General features: G+C 31.9%; 6 protein-coding genes across 7 annotated transcripts; 3 read left to right on the forward strand and 3 right to left on the reverse strand.

The window, feature by feature from the left end:
- Positions 1–337: 337 nt before the first annotated feature.
- Positions 338–3,716, forward strand: LOC107190941 (collagen type IV alpha-3-binding protein). Its single transcript, XM_015579853.1, has 8 exons — positions 338–897; positions 1,293–1,412; positions 1,490–1,727; positions 1,867–2,150; positions 2,601–2,768; positions 2,852–3,280; positions 3,357–3,489; positions 3,589–3,716. Exons 1-8 carry the CDS (start codon positions 625–627, stop codon positions 3,714–3,716), a joined length of 1,773 nt encoding a protein of 590 aa, XP_015435339.1. The 5' UTR covers positions 338–624.
- A 1,801-nt stretch (positions 3,717–5,517) lies between these two features.
- LOC107190957 (actin-related protein 2) lies at positions 5,518–9,219 on the reverse strand. 2 transcript variants are annotated; one of them, XM_015579872.1, is made up of 8 exons: positions 8,742–9,219; positions 8,071–8,181; positions 7,747–7,764; positions 6,766–6,845; positions 6,564–6,699; positions 6,122–6,481; positions 5,776–6,054; positions 5,518–5,709 (listed from the first exon to the last, which is right to left on the reverse strand). In XM_015579872.1, exons 1-8 carry the CDS (start codon positions 8,787–8,789, stop codon positions 5,542–5,544), a joined length of 1,200 nt encoding a protein of 399 aa, XP_015435358.1. In that variant the 5' UTR covers positions 8,790–9,219; the 3' UTR covers positions 5,518–5,541. The 2 variants fall into 2 exon arrangements, with proteins under 2 accessions (XP_015435358.1, XP_015435359.1); XM_015579873.1 differs by lacking the exon at positions 7,747–7,764.
- A 77-nt stretch (positions 9,220–9,296) lies between these two features.
- LOC107190979 (6-pyruvoyl tetrahydrobiopterin synthase) lies at positions 9,297–10,050 on the forward strand (the record flags this gene model as incomplete). The annotated part of the gene is made up of 4 exons (XM_015579899.1): positions 9,297–9,376; positions 9,484–9,561; positions 9,641–9,720; positions 9,779–10,050. Coding segments are annotated over exons 2-4 (417 nt in total), but the record flags the coding sequence as incomplete, so codon positions are not given.
- A 721-nt stretch (positions 10,051–10,771) lies between these two features.
- Positions 10,772–11,826, reverse strand: LOC107190988 (alkaline ceramidase). The gene is made up of 4 exons (XM_015579908.1): positions 11,734–11,826; positions 11,484–11,640; positions 11,176–11,413; positions 10,772–11,093 (listed from the first exon to the last, which is right to left on the reverse strand). Exons 1-4 carry the CDS (start codon positions 11,824–11,826, stop codon positions 10,772–10,774), a joined length of 810 nt encoding a protein of 269 aa, XP_015435394.1.
- Positions 11,827–13,048: 1,222 nt separating this feature from the next.
- On the forward strand, positions 13,049–14,212 carry LOC107190884 (tRNA (guanine-N(7)-)-methyltransferase non-catalytic subunit wdr4). Its single transcript, XM_015579771.1, has one exon. The coding sequence runs from the start codon at positions 13,052–13,054 to the stop codon at positions 14,210–14,212; it is 1,161 nt and encodes a 386-aa protein (XP_015435257.1). The 5' UTR covers positions 13,049–13,051.
- Positions 14,213–14,325: 113 nt separating this feature from the next.
- Positions 14,326–16,179, reverse strand: LOC107190936 (26S protease regulatory subunit 10B). Its single transcript, XM_015579847.1, has 7 exons — positions 16,068–16,179; positions 15,813–15,892; positions 15,697–15,736; positions 15,495–15,631; positions 15,035–15,407; positions 14,707–14,970; positions 14,326–14,633 (listed from the first exon to the last, which is right to left on the reverse strand). Exons 1-7 carry the CDS (start codon positions 16,162–16,164, stop codon positions 14,443–14,445), a joined length of 1,182 nt encoding a protein of 393 aa, XP_015435333.1. The 5' UTR covers positions 16,165–16,179; the 3' UTR covers positions 14,326–14,442.
- Positions 16,180–17,231: the final 1,052 nt, after the last annotated feature.

Raw genomic sequence — 17,231 nt, forward strand, 5'->3', positions numbered from 1 at the left:
CATTTTTCGATATGACTATCGATGCATCTAATCGATTCTCGAATTGTATCTATTCGATTCTACCGTAAAAAAAAACATAGCATAGTACTGCACGTCTGTTGTTACTTTTTCCCATTATTATCACAGATTACGTACAATGTCTTCTTACGTGGAACAGTGATTCGTATGTATAAATAGAAGTGTTTTATACAATAAACATCCGTGACAAGTATAAAATGTTCAACTTATCAAAGTATGACCAATCAACAGGGATCATAGTTAGAGGACACGGAATGTTCATGAAAATACCGCTTGAGTGAAACTGTTGATTTTCTATCTGCTACTAATTCTTGTTATTTGCGAAAAAAATACAAGCAGTTGATGTCTGATTTACTTAATAACGCATTTCCCGTAAGGTTATGCGCACGATAATCAATGATCGATATGTTCTGAAACATCGTTCGTGTTCAGTCGCTGGCTGATTGATTACTTTGCAAATTTTAAACCAATTAATCGAGCAATTAGTTGAACAACGATAGACTTGTCCGTGACGAATAACTGCAACTAAATATATATTACTTCGGGTATGTTGAGTATATCCTAAGAAACGATCAACATCAAGACCCGTGAAAATCGTTCGTGAGAATGGCCGATGAAATTGAAACGGTTCGTCTCGCCAACGAGGATATCGAATGTCTGGAAGCAGAGATAGACGGCGATGATGTAGATGAAGAAGGTTCCGATGGGGTTGTAGTTGCAGAGCTTCAGGGTACATTATCCAAATGGACAAATTATATACATGGCTGGCAAACTAGATTTATTGTTCTCAAAGATGGTACTTTATCTTATTACAAATCTGAGCAGGACAGTGGATTTGGATGTCGTGGTTCGATAAGTTTGTATAAAGCTAACATTAAGGTAGGAACTGATATGTATATATTAACACACTATCGGGCGACAATTTTTTGCACAGACTACTGTCTACGGGCCGGCGACTCTCCGCGTAGACTGCTGCTTTCAGTCGGTGTCATCACTTTCCATTTTAGGGAAAAATGTTACAAAAGTACTATTCTATGTTTGTAATTGCGAATAATATTAAATACTTTTAATAAAGTTCACAAAGTTTATGTCACGTCCGTATTTGCTAGAATTTTACTGCAGACAGACCGTCCACGAGTCCTAAACATCTATTCTTGGATGACTACAATTTTAGACAACTGCTCAATAGTGTGTTAAGATCGGACATGTACATGTGTACTGTTTATTTCATGATAAGTGTCATGATATCATTTTTTTACCACTTGTTTTGTTAGGCACACGAATTCGATGAATGTAGATTTGATGTGTCTGTGAATGATTGCCTAGTATGGTATCTAAGAGCAAACTGTCCAGAAGAAAAACAGCGCTGGGTGGATGTTTTAAAATCGTATAAGGTATTATAGTTTCAGGATGGATAAGGCTAATAAATGTTTCTCTCGTCATATTAAAACTGTGTATTCATTTAAAACAGTCAGAGTCTGGTTATGGAAGTGAAAACAGTCTGAAACGTCATGGTAGTGCCATTTCACTTGTGTCAAATACACAGTCTGTTACAAGTGCAGGTAGCTTTACTAAACGTGGTGTTAGAGGATTGAAAGAGAAGCTAGCAGAACTTGAAACCTTTAGGGATATTCTAATCAAACAAATTGATACTCTACAAAAGTATTTTGACAATTGTGCAGAGAATGCTAAGAATATTCCCACGAAAGGTATGTCAGCTGATAATTTTTGTTTCCAGTCATTCATTTGTTTCATAGTCGTATGTTTTATAATTTTCTTCTAACCAATTGCATATTTAACAAATAGTGCCCTTTATATGAATTAAAATAAAGCTATTATGTATTTCAGAAAATAAAGCTGAGACAATGTTTGATCCAGCTGAACAAGCAGTAGATTTTAAGGGGGAAGCAATAACATTTAAAGCAACCAGTGAAGGTGTGTTAGCAACATTGCAACATTGTGTTGAATTAATGGTACAACGAGAAGACGCATGGCGTCGTAGATGGGAAAAAGAAGTTGAGAGAAAACGAAAAGTACAGGAACTTTACAAAGCTCTGAAAGATCAAGTTGCAACGCAACAAACTGGTTCTCCAAGACCTAGGGTTCTTATTCATGGAGGTCCAGATTATGAGGTTTGAATATATAAATTAATAGTGTATGTAAAAGTCAGAAGCACTTAAAAGATCTAAAAGAAATGTTATGTAGTAACGTTATATTAATTTTTTATATAACAGTATACTATAGCACTATATAAGAACAAAACAAATCTTGCAGAAAAAGAATCTTAAGTTTCTTGTAAACCGTGTTAAATCAAATTCGGATAAAAACAGATTTAAGCAAACAATTTTTAACACAATTCTTGGAAGTTCTCAGTTGAACCAGAAATTGATAAAGCTGTTTAATTTAAAATGAACTACAAGATAGTAATATGTAGTGTGAGTAACCATTACTTATCTAATTGATGTAGATAAGTAGTGAGTGACTACTACTTATCTAATTGATTCCAATATGCTGACTTTTACATATCTATATAAACAGAAAGTTGGGTTCTGTAGTTCAGTCCAAACTGTTTATGTTCCCAGGAAGGTCCACATAGTGCTCTCTGTGATGAAGAGTTTTATGATGCAGTAGAGACTGGATTAGATAAAATTGACGAGGAAAATCAATTGCGAGATCGTTTGAAACAAAAGTCAGTTTCAATTTTAACTACTCCTACCATGTCAGCCGCCAAACACAGACTTTGGCCGGAGGTACTTATCTTATTTTTACAGTGGTTGTGTTTACATTACAGTAAAATTCTATATTTTTCATGTATTCGTCACGTGCGTTTTAGATAGAGAAAATAACAATGCAACAATTGCATTATGCACGACTTGGAGTAGGAGCTGGAGGATGGCAATTGTTTGCCGAAGACGGTGATATGCGAATGTACAGACGTGAAGAAGAGGCGGATGGTTTAGTGGTAGATCCTCTGAAAGCATGCCATGTCGTAAAAGGAGTTACCGGTCATGAAGTTTGCGAGATATTCTTCAGTCCTGAATATAGAACAGGATGGGAAGCAACCCTTGAAGATATGACTGTAATCGAAAACATTTCCAAAGATACTTTAGTATTTCTACAAACACATAAACGAATTTGGCCAGCAAGTCAAAGAGACGCGCTATTCTGGTCGCACATGCGTAGAGTATCTGATGATCAAGATCCGGATGGACATGATTTATGGATAGTTTGTAACCATAGTACGGAACATACTGATTATCCTGTACGTTTCGAATATGCTTAAAACACATTTGATTTATAATTAATAATTGGCCTATAGTTAACGTTTTTCTTTGCAGCCTAACACGGGAAAATGCGTAAGAGTTTATCTAACTGTTTGTCTTGTGTGTCAAACCTTCATTGATCCTCCGAAAGATGAAGAAGAAATAAAAAGAGATAATATCACGTGCAAAATAACCTACTGTTCCGTTGGTTGGTATAACATCTTACTTCTTCGCTTTTAATTTAACTCTGCATACCCGCATGTCTATAATTTATTATACTCATAATACTCTTATCTGTTGATTACAGTTAATCCTGGTGGATGGGCTCCAGCAGCTGTCTTACGTGCTGTTTACAAAAGGGAGTATCCGAAGTTCCTTAAACGTTTTACTAGTTTTTGTATTGATCAATGTAAAGATAAACCAATTACATTTTAAATGTAATTGACAGATATCTCATATTTTCCATCCAATTATTGATTTACTGCGTCGAAGCGTTTCCACGCTTTCGATGTATTAATATGTCGAAGACAAAAATCAGAAGTTACACAATATAGAAATTTGGAAAGAAAAACTCTCCCAGTATAAATGAAAGTGTTTTGTATACTATTTTTTTTTATTTGCTTAATAAGATCGATATATAAAGCTTAGTGGAACACAATATAAACTGTTACATTGAAAGTGATTTATTAAAGCGTAAAAAAGAAACATTGTATACACTTCGAAGATAAACTTTGTAACGTGGAACACACGCGCTAAAGCACTGTTTATAAATTATATTTACTTCTTTGAATAACAGCTTGTTATTTTATTGTTATACAGAATGCTGTCGCAAGCCACTTGTACAAATCTTAAAAAATCGATTACATACACATTTATCTATTGTTATATTATATATCCAATTAAATACGAAACTGTATAATACAAATTATATTGTTATTTTTATTTATACATAAAGTGTACATTGATACACAATATAAAGGTCAAATGGAGAAACATAATAAAGACTGTTGTAGATTTGTCTTAATCGCATTGTATCCTTTACACTGATCCAAAGTTCAGTCATAAACCGCGATGGTAAAATAATACTTCGATTTTCACATATTTACACGCGATTCTTATTTCGAATTCATGGCTTAACTATATTGCTTAGGAAAGATTGATACAATCTGAATGATTTAATATGTACAGGGTATCAGAGTGAATTAGTGAGATTTTTCGTAAGAAATAAATTTATTTCTATAAATTATTTAACTAAAATTATAAAATTATTCTATATCCTGTATGTACACCGTACAAAATACTTTTACCTCGTACCCTCTATTTGACACGAATTGATTGAAACTTGCATTGTGTTTTGACAACTTTAAATTGTTTAAATGTACTACACGTTTTCAAATATAATTCTTAAATATGTGATCAGTTTCATTAGAACAGAATCGTCCAGTTATTAAAGGAGGATATAGAGGTATATAAATGCGTTTTGTCTTCTTAGAAGCTAGTTATTATGAATTACAATAATGGCCAAAATTGAAGATCTGATATTTATGTATGTTTAAAAATATTATCATAAATTCAACAGGAGAATAATGTTATAAGAACCTCAGAACAAACAATGTAGTTCGATAATTATTTTTAGTCTTCCCATAAAATATTACAATACAGTTCTCTATTTTACATGTAAAACACATTAAAATTTAATGCTGCTATTATAATGTAATATTTACAAATTTAATTAGTTAATTTTAGCCATTATATTAACAAATCATAGTCTAGTGTAATTATACATACAACACATTGAATCTTCGTAAAACCAGTATAAACTAAGAAAAGTGGATATACATTGATTGCAATGCATAATGTGTACCTATGGACAGTTAAACTGTATTTTAATTCGATAGGAAGGGAATTATTTCTGACAGTTATATTTACAATGTATATCTTTTATAAATTTGCTATGCATCATGGCAAACATAAATGTATACCTTACTCCAAAACATTGTTGCAATTTGAATCCATTTATATCGATTGCGAAAGTAATACAGCTGTACATTAGTAAATGTAAAATGGAATTAGTTTCAATAAAAAATTGTAATATTTAAAAAAAATATGTTTATCGGTTGCATGTGTTTAAGACAAATAATTTTGTATAAATCAGTTGTGAAAGCAATATATGAAAAAAAAACTGTATTTACTTTTCAAATGCTGTTAAATGTAAAAAAATGTGTATTTCTTTTCTATATTTCAATTTCTAGTTTCTATATTATTCATAGGAGCCTAATTTTTTTAATACACTAAGACCTTTTTCTTCGTATTCTTCCTTCGTTATCCACACTGAGTCACGATCCTTCGTTATCTCTGCTAAGACAGCACCACCCATAAAAACCATATCTTTACGCCTAGGAGAGTCTTCAATTTTTATTTTAAATTTCTGAAAACATATTAAAGAATGTACAACAGAATGAAATTGAAATAAAAGTAAATGTATTGTAATTACATTTAACTTTGAGGTATCGTTCTTTAATACTCTTTGTAGATAAAGCTGCTTGATTTCTCTTTCAAGTCTAGATGGAAGACCTGGATACATTGTGCTACCACCACTTAAAACAATATGTTTATATAATTCACTCCTTATATCGATATCAGCCGCTTGAATAGTACTAAATACTAATTCAGCTATTCCTTGAGCTTCAACATTTATTAAATACGGTTGGAATAATGCCTCAGGTGCCGCAAATCTTTCACCACCTACTTTTATTACTCTTCCATCGGGAAGCTAAAAAATTTAGAAGTTAATAAAACATACACCTATGTCTCCTATATGTATAAAAAATTTTACGTACAGTATAGGACTCAACTAAGACTGTTGTCTCAAGTGCTAGCTTTTCCTCAGTTTCAATATTATATCCAATATAACATAATTTTTCTTTCAACATTCTAACTGTCTCAAAATCAGCCGAATGATTAAATGCGTAACCACGTAACAAAAGAAGTTTTATTAAATACATTGTGATATCTCTGCCAGCTATATCTAACCGCCGAGTAAGATGAGTTAAAGCATATTCCTCAAAAACAGGACAAATATGGGTAACTCCGTCCCCGGAATCTACTACGACACCGCTAATCAACCCTTGAGCATATAATGTGAGTACCGCTTGAATTGCAATATACGCTCCAGCGAAACCATATTTTTCAAACATTACCTAAAATCATTTCGTAAGATTCACGGTTAATTTTTAACAGAAATTTTTATAATGAAAGTTTATATTCACAATTGTATTTTACCTCAATCATTTTCTCTCTGTTTGTGATAGGATTCATTGGTGGTTCTGTTAACAAGATCTTACATTCTCGAGGATTGATGTTCATTTTCTCTTTTCCGAACGTGTAGTCCCAAACATGACACATGTCCTCCCAATTTCTGTTAGGTATTTTAACAATTTAATAACTCGAAATACAGTCGAATCAGATATATTTGCATACACACCTAACAATTCCATTTTGCATTGGATAACTAATTTCTAACATAGACCGAAGTTTGCTTGCCTCATCTCCAACCATTAAATCCTGTGATAGTGAATTGTAATGACTTAAACATAACTGTATGTCCTGTATACATATATATGTATATATATATATATATATATATTCAATAAAAATAAATTGTTAGTTTTCACATTATTTAACAAACCATTCTAAAATCTTATAGCTTGAGTAACTTAGAATATAGGTAATTAGGAAGATGATCACAAAGTATTCCCATCTTCATAAAAAATAACTTTTGTCTTTTAATTCCTATTATGAAAAAATGTATTACTAACAGGTAGATTACCCTTCTTGTTTTAATGGTCACATTATCACTTAGGCAATATCATACCAAGTATTTAAATATTGTTACATATATAAGAAACAAAAATAAGGTACAAAGACAACAGAGATCCTATTGATATGCAAGTAAAAATTTCAATTCTTTAAGCACTGTTGTAGTACCAACAAATGTACATATTAGCTTCAAAAAATGCAAGGAACTTACAGGCATGTTAAACACATCCTACGAGAGCAAGTGTAAGCACATAAATATATTAGATAGTTATTAAAAATACAATATAAATACAAATCCACACACAAAAATATAAATACCAGCTATGTAGATATTCTTTTTTTTTTATATATTCTATATCCATTATGTGTTCAGTCATAGATAACAAAATAGTAATTTACAATGTGGTAAGCAAATTGACCACAGTTAATTGAAATGAAAAATAATAATTTCAATTAATCAAATTATATGTCCTAATAATTTTAAAAATAATTTCCATCTTACTTTTAACATGTACACTCCATTCTGATATTTGTTAGTAAAAAGAATTAGAGATTTAAATTTTATTTACATCAGTGGACAAATGCATGGGTTACGTTCAATCAAACTTAAACACTGAGGCACACAGTGTAATGTGAATTGACTTACACGAATACAATATTCTTGCTGAAAATTAAGCGAATTATTAATATATTACTTTAAGATTATTGACTACAAATATTTTCCTACAGTGATAAGATACTTCTAAGTTTAACAGTAAAAATTAAAAAAAAAAGGAACTTGTCTCCTCACAAAGTGCATTATTGAAAGTGCTTCTCTTATTCAATAAAGTTACACAATATTTTTGCAATATCCAAAAAATATATACTAAGTATAAAGCAACAAATTTTGTCCACAAATTATATTAACAATTGATAACAGAAGTTATGACAAATATTGTAGTTCCTTCAATCACAACTGAAAAAAGTCTACCTTCACATCGATGTCTCCTATTTTATTAACTGCTCTAATTATAGGACGTCCAACCATTGATGGAAATATATGTGCTGGAAAATTAGCTCCTGCATATCCACATTTGACAAACTGCAACCATAATATTATTTTATCATAGGCTATTGTTAACATTTTTATATCAGAAAATATTAACATATTTTTTGTCAGTAATTATTGACAAAGAACCTTTTGATATTAGATTGATTTCCTTAATTTAAGAATTAAAAAGAAACTGTGATTACTACATTACAGATTTTATGCATTCAGCATACATGAGTGTTTTAAATTCAGTCTAGCAACATATTTAACATGTTTATGAGGTTTTATTTTACTTGGAACCTGATAGAATCATTAACAGAATAAACAAATTTTTCTTTGGTTCTAGTCTGCATAAATTAATCCATAAAAATGCTTGTGTACATAAAAATTCATAGTCCAGTTGTTACGTTACATTGCTCGAGTAAGTAGTTTTGTTGCTTCATGATTTTAATTGGCATTGAAAATGAAAAATCTGTATATAGATTCTTGGCTATGAATCGTTGGTTCTAAAATGCTTATTAAATAACTTCTGTTAGGTAAAGTATTAACAAATGAAACTGAAAAGAAGAAGCAAGAAGTCACAGGTAGGGGGTGAAACCATATAACCTTACCCCTGTTCCATTATCGCAAACAATGATCTTTCTGCCTTTGCTGTCCATTTTCTCGTCGATGTTTTTACTGAAACCGATCTTTTTGTTCCTTACGTTAAATCTTGTTAAACATTACAACATTCCGTGAAATGACTAATTCTTGCGGTCTTAGGGCGTTACCGGCATGACGTTTTCGAAAGCAACAACGGACGTTGTTAAATCAGACTCGCATTCACATTAAAACGGTCAATATTTTCAATTATTGATAGGTCAAATTGAAATGTACAATGTGGAAATAGTTCTCGTTCAAGGGGAAATCACATATACCACACACCGAGCTAGTCGATGGCACAACAGGCACAAAGCAGCACAAAGTCACTGATTTTCGCCGTGGGCTCCTGTCGTACCCCAGGACTCCCCAGGCTCGTTCTTTAAGTCCAACACGCAATCGTTGCAACTCGATTGGCTCGACGGTATCTACGTCCGAACGACTTGTTGTTATCTGTTTGTCATTTACTTTGTGATAGATAAAACGCTTCCGTTCACATATTCCTCTTTCATTCCGAATTTAACTAAACTAATTTGCAGTATATTGAAAAAAAAATGGAGTCCATGTAAACGATGAAGAAAAAGGTTGATGTTCCGGAAAAATGATCGTAATTACTTTTATCCTTGAATCATTTTTTTGTATCACGCCTTTCTTACACAATTGTTCGTTTTACGCACTCGTTATAGTATAAAAGACAGAATCTTATATTTTTAGTGAGCAACAAACAATGGCGCGTCCAATTGCTTATTTAACTAGAAAAGAATCAATCTCCAGCTGTCACCGTTTGCACAGGTACTACAAATTATTTTGTCGTTTATGTAAAATTCGTTCATATTCTTTACTTATTGTTTTCGTATTCTCTTTTTTCCAGTAATAATTTGTCAGAGGAGGAAAACAAAAACGTATATGGAAAATGTAACAACTATTGGGGACATGGTCATAATTATACCGGTAATTGTTATTGTTATATTAATATCTGCTACTTCATACTATAATCCATTTATTTCAGTTGAAGTTACTGTGCGTGGACCCGTGGATTCTGTTACTGGTATGGTAATGAACTTATCAGATTTAAAATTATACATGAAAAAAGTATTAATAGAACAGCTGGATCATAAAAATTTGGACAAGGATGTATCTCATTTTAAAAATGTTGTTTCAACAACTGAAAACGTGGCTATTTATGTATTTAATGAATTACAAAAAATTATGCCTAATCCAGGTTTGTTATACGAGGTAAAAATCTATGAAACAGACAGAAATATTGTTATTTACAGAGGAGAAATTAAATGTTAATTTTTAAATACAATTTATTTTCCACATATAAGAGTACATAAATATATCACAATGTGTTTATAAGGGTTAAGCTTAAAATATCTGTCTCTTTACTTAAACATATAAATATTTTTTTATGTAAACTGTTTACATAATACATTGAATTTGTTAAAGTCTATTGTATAAAATACAAAATAGCATAATAAATACACACTGAATGAAAAAAATCTATTCATTCGAAGAATATTCAAAGCATGTTTCTACTGACTGATATCATTCTAAATAATGATTACGAAAATAAACCAAGTATAATGAATGCCTAATTTTATTTTCATGTTAATTTAGTATCGCATTCATTTTCCAATACATAAATATGCTACAACTATATCAGTTCATAGTTAAGAGAATAAATGGTTTTTATATTCTATCTTAATATTGCACTTCTAAACATAACTTACTAATTCTTTAATCACATATATTTGTACAAAAAGTAATACCTACAGTAGTATCACAAATTCAAAGATGCATTTACCTTTTATGTAAGATAGACAAATGCAAAATATATATATATCTTTGTAAAAACACTGGTATAAAGTTAAGTTATTAATGTAAGCAAAGTATACTGACATACTATTATGTGCACACACTATTCTGTCTGTTTATCTTCAAAATTAAGATCATTAATTGATAAATACAAAGCTGGACTTCTTATTTTCTATATCAGTACTTATATATTGGTGTTCGTATCAAGCTTAATGTAACTTCTAATTGTTACATATGGTATACCAAGTTCAAAGTCATCCTTTGGCCAATATTTTAGTACTGGCGATTGTTGGGGTCGTTCATCTTTTACAGAGAAATAGGCAAAAAGTACAGCTGCTGTATAACTTGCTATGAAAATAAACAAATGCCAAAGTGCATGTAAATAAGGGAAATTTAAGTTCAGCCAGGTATCACAAAATAAACGATCATTTAACCAGCATGTGACTGCTAGTAACCAAACAGCACCACATCTTAAACCTAGTCTATAGACTCTCAGTGACTTTGTCCTTAAAAATGGGTAGAAGACATTATAACTTGGTATGACATTATTCTATAGAGCTTCTTTATGAATATTACTTAAGTATTTACCTTTTCAACTCTATTATCATAAATCCGAATGCTGGTATACCTAGAGTCATCAATGCAAATGCATTTATTGCAGGATGTATAAATGACAAACCAGTTGCAATAAGGGTTGGTAATAATGCACATATAGAAAGGAGTTTCCTATCATTGTGCAAAATATTTGGGAAATATCTTCTTGGAAAAAACATACAGAAACCTGCCATGTATACCCATAAGATTGCTAATTCGTCTAATAATTGTCCTATTATAACAAAGTAAAAGTACTTAAATTGAATTAATAATGTTGATGTCTAGAACAATAAACTACTCACCTATAAGAGACAAGGTAGCATGAAAGTATGCGCTGCTAAGGCCTACAATCATTAATAAGAACCAGATGATATGAATCCCTGGATTTACGAATCGTCCATAATCTCTAAACAGGTGCATAAGAACAGGAGGAAGCACTAGAAACACCAGATTACTTAGCTGTAAAATTTAAACGATTTTCTTGTTGCTTTATCACAGTTACATTCAAATATTAGGTTTGAAAAATGATTACCATTATTGTAAAATACAAACCGTGTTCATGAATTCTGCAATACTAGAAGAAATACTGTAATTGCCTTCGCACCAGTCGACTGGCGAACTACCAGCCTCAAACGGTTTCCACATTTTGCAGTCTTTGTATCGCGTCGCGTGTTAGTGTAAATATAAAAATCAGAAAATTTATAATTTCTTAATTCGTAATTATTAACAAAATTCGTATTTAAATTATTAGATAAGTCATCGATGATTCGATTGAAACTCACAAAGTCGAAACAAAGAAACGTTTATAGAATCTTCACGGACGATCGGAACAATATTAATAGTGCATTCTGCTTGCGCAAATACTTCGACGTGTGTCGATGATTCCTATTATATACAAAAACTGTCTCGTATCTATTACCGTGTGTTGCACAAAGAACATTTGCAAAACATCACCGTCTTTGTTTGTGTTTTTATGGGAGTTCGAGGTACCAGCAGTGCCAAGCGTGTCAAGTAATGACAGCTATGTACAGTTGAGAGCTGCTGAGTTGCCCAGCTCCAACAAACTGATCGGAACAGGGGCAAGAGGGGTATTTCGCCAACCAATGGTTAGCACTGCAAGAAGACGTACGTCATTACATGTGTCAGTACACGGATTAATCTGTTATCACTCTATCTCACTTGATCACGTGTGTCCTGTTCGCTTTCTTTGTCACAAACAAATTTGATTGGAGGGCCTCGTCAGCTCTCAAGTATGCATACATTCATCATCACATACCACTCACATCACACACTACACGGTTCACAGTTGAATGAAAGTGTTCATTAAATGAACTTCATTTCACCTGATTCCACCCTTGCCACCAGAGAAACAATTGGAAACAATACTCTGTGGTGCGATCGTGGCGTGAAAAATCATTTTACTACATATCATTCAAAATAGAAAATTTGCAAAATACTGCACATATCGTTTATGGAACATTTCTTCTAAGAAATGTTTAATTCAACTTTCGGGTATAAGCCAGTTCGTATGCTTGATTGAACATCAAACATCATCGACGATTATTATTTTTCGTTAAAGTTGGCAGCACCTGTGCGTTTCTTCACGTTTATTGTTGACAGTAGACAACGTGTTTTGTGCACGTGTAGTTTCCATGTACTTGGCCAAGTTTATTAATGTTCCTTCTTTATATACAAATCAGTATAAACAATGTGCAGTTGAGGAATAAACTTGTTTTACTGTGGTCTTAGTTCTTTATAATGTATTTATATGCGACATTTTATTCTTTACGAATGTAAGATTACACGTGATTCTCTTTAAACAATCTCGGATAAGTTACAAACATTTTGTTAATTCAACGGTATTACAATTATGAGCTTCTGTATATATGACTCAGACATAGCTCTATGTACTAACGAGCAAGTCGTTATATACAATCTTGAAAACGATGCAGAACAGACGATCCGTTTACCTGAACTGCAAATAGACAAAAAAATTGATTTACACAATAACGTGAATATCGAAACGTTTCACACACTTACAAATGTAACGTTTTCGAACGATGGAAAGTATTTTTTTGTCTGTACAAACCGTAAACAACTGTGTCTGTACGAAAGGAGGAATCAGAATCTTTTATCGAATCAAACGCTAGTAAGAGCTGCTAGCAAAGTACGATTTACACCCAGTAATGATATAGTTGTCGCTGATAAAACTGGGGATGCATACTTATTTCCGAGTAATAAATCCGAGAATGGAATACTGCTTTTGGGACATTTATCAATGTTGCTAGATGTATTAGTTACAGAAGATGAAAAGTACATTATTACCACAGATAGAGACGAAAAAATCAGAGTGTCCATGTTTCCAAATTCATATAATATAATGTCCTACTGTTTAGGACATAAAAAATTTGTTACAAACATTCTAGAATTGCCTCATGACAAAAGTATTTTAGTATCTTGTGGAGGAGATGGTGTTTTTATTCTGTGGGATTATGAAAATGGAAAAGAACTATTGTCTGTGGATTTCTGCAATAAAATATCTAAAAATGATATTGACAACTTCAATCAAAAGCTTCAGGATTGCCACTTAGATGAAACTGTGGAAATTTTACCTGTTAAGCATTTAAGACTCTCTGTACTTGATACCACATCATCTTTGGTTGTGATGAGTTTTTATGATAACTCATTGTTACTAGCTTACATCATTAGTGGCACCAAAGACTCAAAATTCAAAGCAACATACATTCAGTCCATAATTCTAGATTGTGAGCCTACAGAATGTCACTTCTATGAGGGAAATTTATGGCTATTAAATGAAGCAGGATTTCAAGTGTACAAATTTGAACAAAACAAGTTCGTACTTAGTGATGTAATGAATTTTAAATTAAATCGATTAAATAGTCTCTGGAAAACATTGAGGAAAGATTCTATTAAGCAGAATTTATTTCCAATATTATATAAAAGAAAGTATGATAATGTACAAGAATATTTGGAAAGAAAAAAAACGCGTTTATCAACTACTCCTGAATAATTTTTAACGTTTAGAAAGTTATGTTTCTTTGTAAAGGAAGAATTAAGTGTAATTGTATAAATTGTAACATTAAATTTGAACAAATGATCCCATGTTATCAAACATATGTTTCTATTATAAAATACAAATAGTATTACAATAAAGTAAATTTGTTTTATTGAACCACACATTCATTAATGAGTAATCAGTTGTGTTTTAAAGTTAATATAATTAATGTATGTGTATATCAATTAAACTGGTTTGTAATCTAACTTGGATTCAAGTTTCTTATTATCTGAGACTTTTCTCACTGCTTTCATAAAGTCTTCTTGGACTACATATTCCCTTTCTAATCTTATTGCAAACAGTCCTGCTTCAGTGCATACATTCCTCAAATCAGCACCATTGAATCCATCAGAAAGTTTAACTACTGCTTCATAATCTGCAACGATTTAAAACCATTAGTAGCATGCATATAAAGTACAAAAGAATAAGGAGATAATGTAACACCTCACCAATTTCTCCATGCTTAGATATGGGGGCAGCATGAATCTTCAAAATTTCTAAACGTGCTTGCTCATTGGGTAATGGGATTTCAATTTTCCTGTCTAATCTACCAGGTCGTAATAAAGCTGGGTCCAAGGTGTCTGGTCTGTTTGTAGCCATGATCATTTTGACTTGGCCCAAAGAATCAAAACCATCCATTTGATTTAAAAGCTCCATTAAGGTTCTCTGAATTTCTCTGTCGGCACTTGTACCTTCAGAGAATCTGCGACCACCTGTATTGAAACGAATATTGTAGAGACTTTATTGTATTTCTTTTATAAATTATGATATTCTTACCAATCGCATCAATTTCATCCATGAATATAATGCAAGGTTGATGATCCCGAGCATAATTAAACATCTCTCTGATCAACCGCGCTGATTCACCGATATATTTATCGACAATAGCGCTTGATACAACTTTCAAGAAATTTGCATCTAATTGACTGGCAACTGCTCTGGCCAACAATGTTTTCCCAGTTCCTGGGGGACCATACAAGAGACATCCTTTTGGTGGAGTTATACCCACCCTTTGGAATAATTCTGGATTTAATAGGGGTAATTCTATAACTTCTCTCAATTCCCTTATTTGTTCACTTAGACCACCAATTACAGAATATGTAACATCACCAGGATCTTCATGGGACATATTATACACTAATGGATCAACCTACATACAGTGATTAGCATATAAGAGTTTAGCATTAAGATTTATATAAAAATAAAATTAATTTTTCAAAAAAAAAATGATTTTTACCTCACGGGGTAAATAACGCATTATGGTAAGTGTAGTCATATCGAGTGCCACTCTTGTTGCAGACTTCAACTTATTTTTATCAAGCTGCCTTCTGCAACCAACAACATAACGAGGCCCATTTGTTGCTTTTACTATGACTGCAATATAAAAGTACATTTGAACAATGTTCATATCTACATTTCATTATATATTGTATACTTACATTTCTCCTCTGTTAGTTGTTTTAATACTTCCCCAACAATCTAAAATACGAATATTATAAGACCTCAGGGTTTAAAACTTTATATTTATACAATTAAATACGGATTAATCTTTTACCTGGCCTACACTTTGTAAAGCCTTCAAATCATTCTCAGATTTATCATATTGTTTCGTCAAGTCTTTCAAGTTTTCTCGCACTAGAATCACGAATATAGAAGAATAATAATTCGTTAAGTATAATTGTTGCTGTTAATTTTGTGACAGTCGTTGATGAAGAGACTGGCTTGATAAGTAAAGCGAAGGTTAAGTTCATTGCGTTGTTACGGAACCGGAAATAAGTTGAATTCATACGAAATAGTAAATGTGTCTTACTTTCTTTTAACCGTGATTCAATCTCTTTGTGTTCAAGAAGTTTTTTTCGATAATCTTGAAGGGCTTTTTCCCTAACCGCATCCATGGTAGGTGCCATCTTTACTTATTTTGCTGTCTAACCGTCTGCGATCATATATTTGTAGATGTCGAACGGATTTTGTGAAAACACTTCTACAGTTTTACGGCTGTTTCTTGACTGTCAAAATTGTCCACTTTATTTCGAATAACTCGAGATTCAATAGTTGAAATAATATATCTCTTTCATAGTGTGATAACCAATTATGTCGATATACATATCGTTTTTTTATATTCTTACTTAATATTTAATTTTTTATGCGTAATGAGAATTGTAATGAAAGAGACCCACAGTGTCATCCATGACAAAACGTCCAACTATTAGCCAAATTAGTAGCGTTAATTTGTTACAAGATGGCATGACCATATTCGTCGGCTAAACTTTCAAAATAGGTTTTTTGAAAAAAATGATGATTGCGAGAAGAATATTAGAGTGTTTATAATAGCAATATTAATCGTTATTATTTTCTGATACTCGAAAAAAAAATAGGTCCGGCAGGACTTAAACACAAAACTTCTTTCTAATACGTTTACTTTTTAGCGAACGAACAGAAGGACCATTTATTTCTCAGTAGAAATTGCAACATAGATATACATTATATTGAATGTCATGATGGCGCTATCTCGCGATTAAAACTCCATACTAATTGGTTAATAGCTGAGACATTTTGCCGCAGATGGCACTGTAAATTCTGTGGAGTAGTGTCGAAGTTTAAAATTTTGCAATGTCAAAAGTTGAGGAGATGTTGGAAAAGGAAGATGCAAACCGTATCGTAAATTACAAATATTTTGTTTTATGGTAGGTATATATATATATATATATATATATATATTGTATATCACATTCATATTTACAAACAACACAGTGTAACAAATATTCGTAATATATACAGATTAGTTTCGAATCATCGTACCACGACGTACACGGGAATAAAAACTTTTGCTGCCAATTACGTACCCTTCGAAGTCGGATCTTTTCTTTCATCTTAATAGAAGCCTTTCGTGTTTGGTAAGTAGAATCATATTAAACTACAACATAAAATTATTCGCGTATTTACCTTCTCATTCGATTTAAATCAGTTTTCGTTA

This window comes from Dufourea novaeangliae, unplaced genomic scaffold, assembly GCF_001272555.1.
Source record: "Dufourea novaeangliae isolate 0120121106 unplaced genomic scaffold, ASM127255v1 scaffold208, whole genome shotgun sequence".
NCBI classification, from domain to species: domain Eukaryota; kingdom Metazoa; phylum Arthropoda; class Insecta; order Hymenoptera; family Halictidae; genus Dufourea; species Dufourea novaeangliae.

Excerpts from the sequence above, each read along its gene's own strand:
- LOC107190941 (XM_015579853.1), top strand. The coding sequence starts at position 625 with ATGGCCGATGAAATTGAAACGGTTCGTCTCGCCAACGAGGATATCGAA. Across the intron at positions 898-1,292 it reads TGTATAAAGCTAACATTAAG|GCACACGAATTCGATGAATG; the intron begins GTAGGAACTGAT and ends TTGTTTTGTTAG. Across the intron at positions 1,728-1,866 it reads TAAGAATATTCCCACGAAAG|AAAATAAAGCTGAGACAATG; the intron begins GTATGTCAGCTG and ends TATGTATTTCAG.
- LOC107190957 (XM_015579872.1), bottom strand. The coding sequence starts at position 8,789 with ATGGACAGCAAAGGCAGAAAGATCATTGTTTGCGATAATGGAACAGGG. Across the intron at positions 6,700-6,765 it reads ATGCAAAATGGAATTGTTAG|AAATTGGGAGGACATGTGTC; the intron begins GTGTGTATGCAA and ends AATACCTAACAG. Across the intron at positions 6,055-6,121 it reads TCTTAGTTGAGTCCTATACT|CTTCCCGATGGAAGAGTAAT; the intron begins GTACGTAAAATT and ends TAAATTTTTTAG.
- LOC107190988 (XM_015579908.1), bottom strand. The coding sequence starts at position 11,826 with ATGTGGAAACCGTTTGAGGCTGGTAGTTCGCCAGTCGACTGGTGCGAA. Across the intron at positions 11,641-11,733 it reads TTGCAGAATTCATGAACACG|CTAAGTAATCTGGTGTTTCT; the intron begins GTTTGTATTTTA and ends TAAATTTTACAG. Across the intron at positions 11,414-11,483 it reads TGCTACCTTGTCTCTTATAG|GACAATTATTAGACGAATTA; the intron begins GTGAGTAGTTTA and ends TTGTTATAATAG.
- LOC107190884 (XM_015579771.1), top strand. The coding sequence starts at position 13,052 with ATGAGCTTCTGTATATATGACTCAGACATAGCTCTATGTACTAACGAG.
- LOC107190936 (XM_015579847.1), bottom strand. The coding sequence starts at position 16,164 with ATGGCACCTACCATGGATGCGGTTAGGGAAAAAGCCCTTCAAGATTAT. Across the intron at positions 15,632-15,696 it reads ACAACTAACAGAGGAGAAAT|TCATAGTAAAAGCAACAAAT; the intron begins GTAAGTATACAA and ends TTTATATTGCAG. Across the intron at positions 14,634-14,706 it reads ATCTAAGCATGGAGAAATTG|ATTATGAAGCAGTAGTTAAA; the intron begins GTGAGGTGTTAC and ends AAATCGTTGCAG.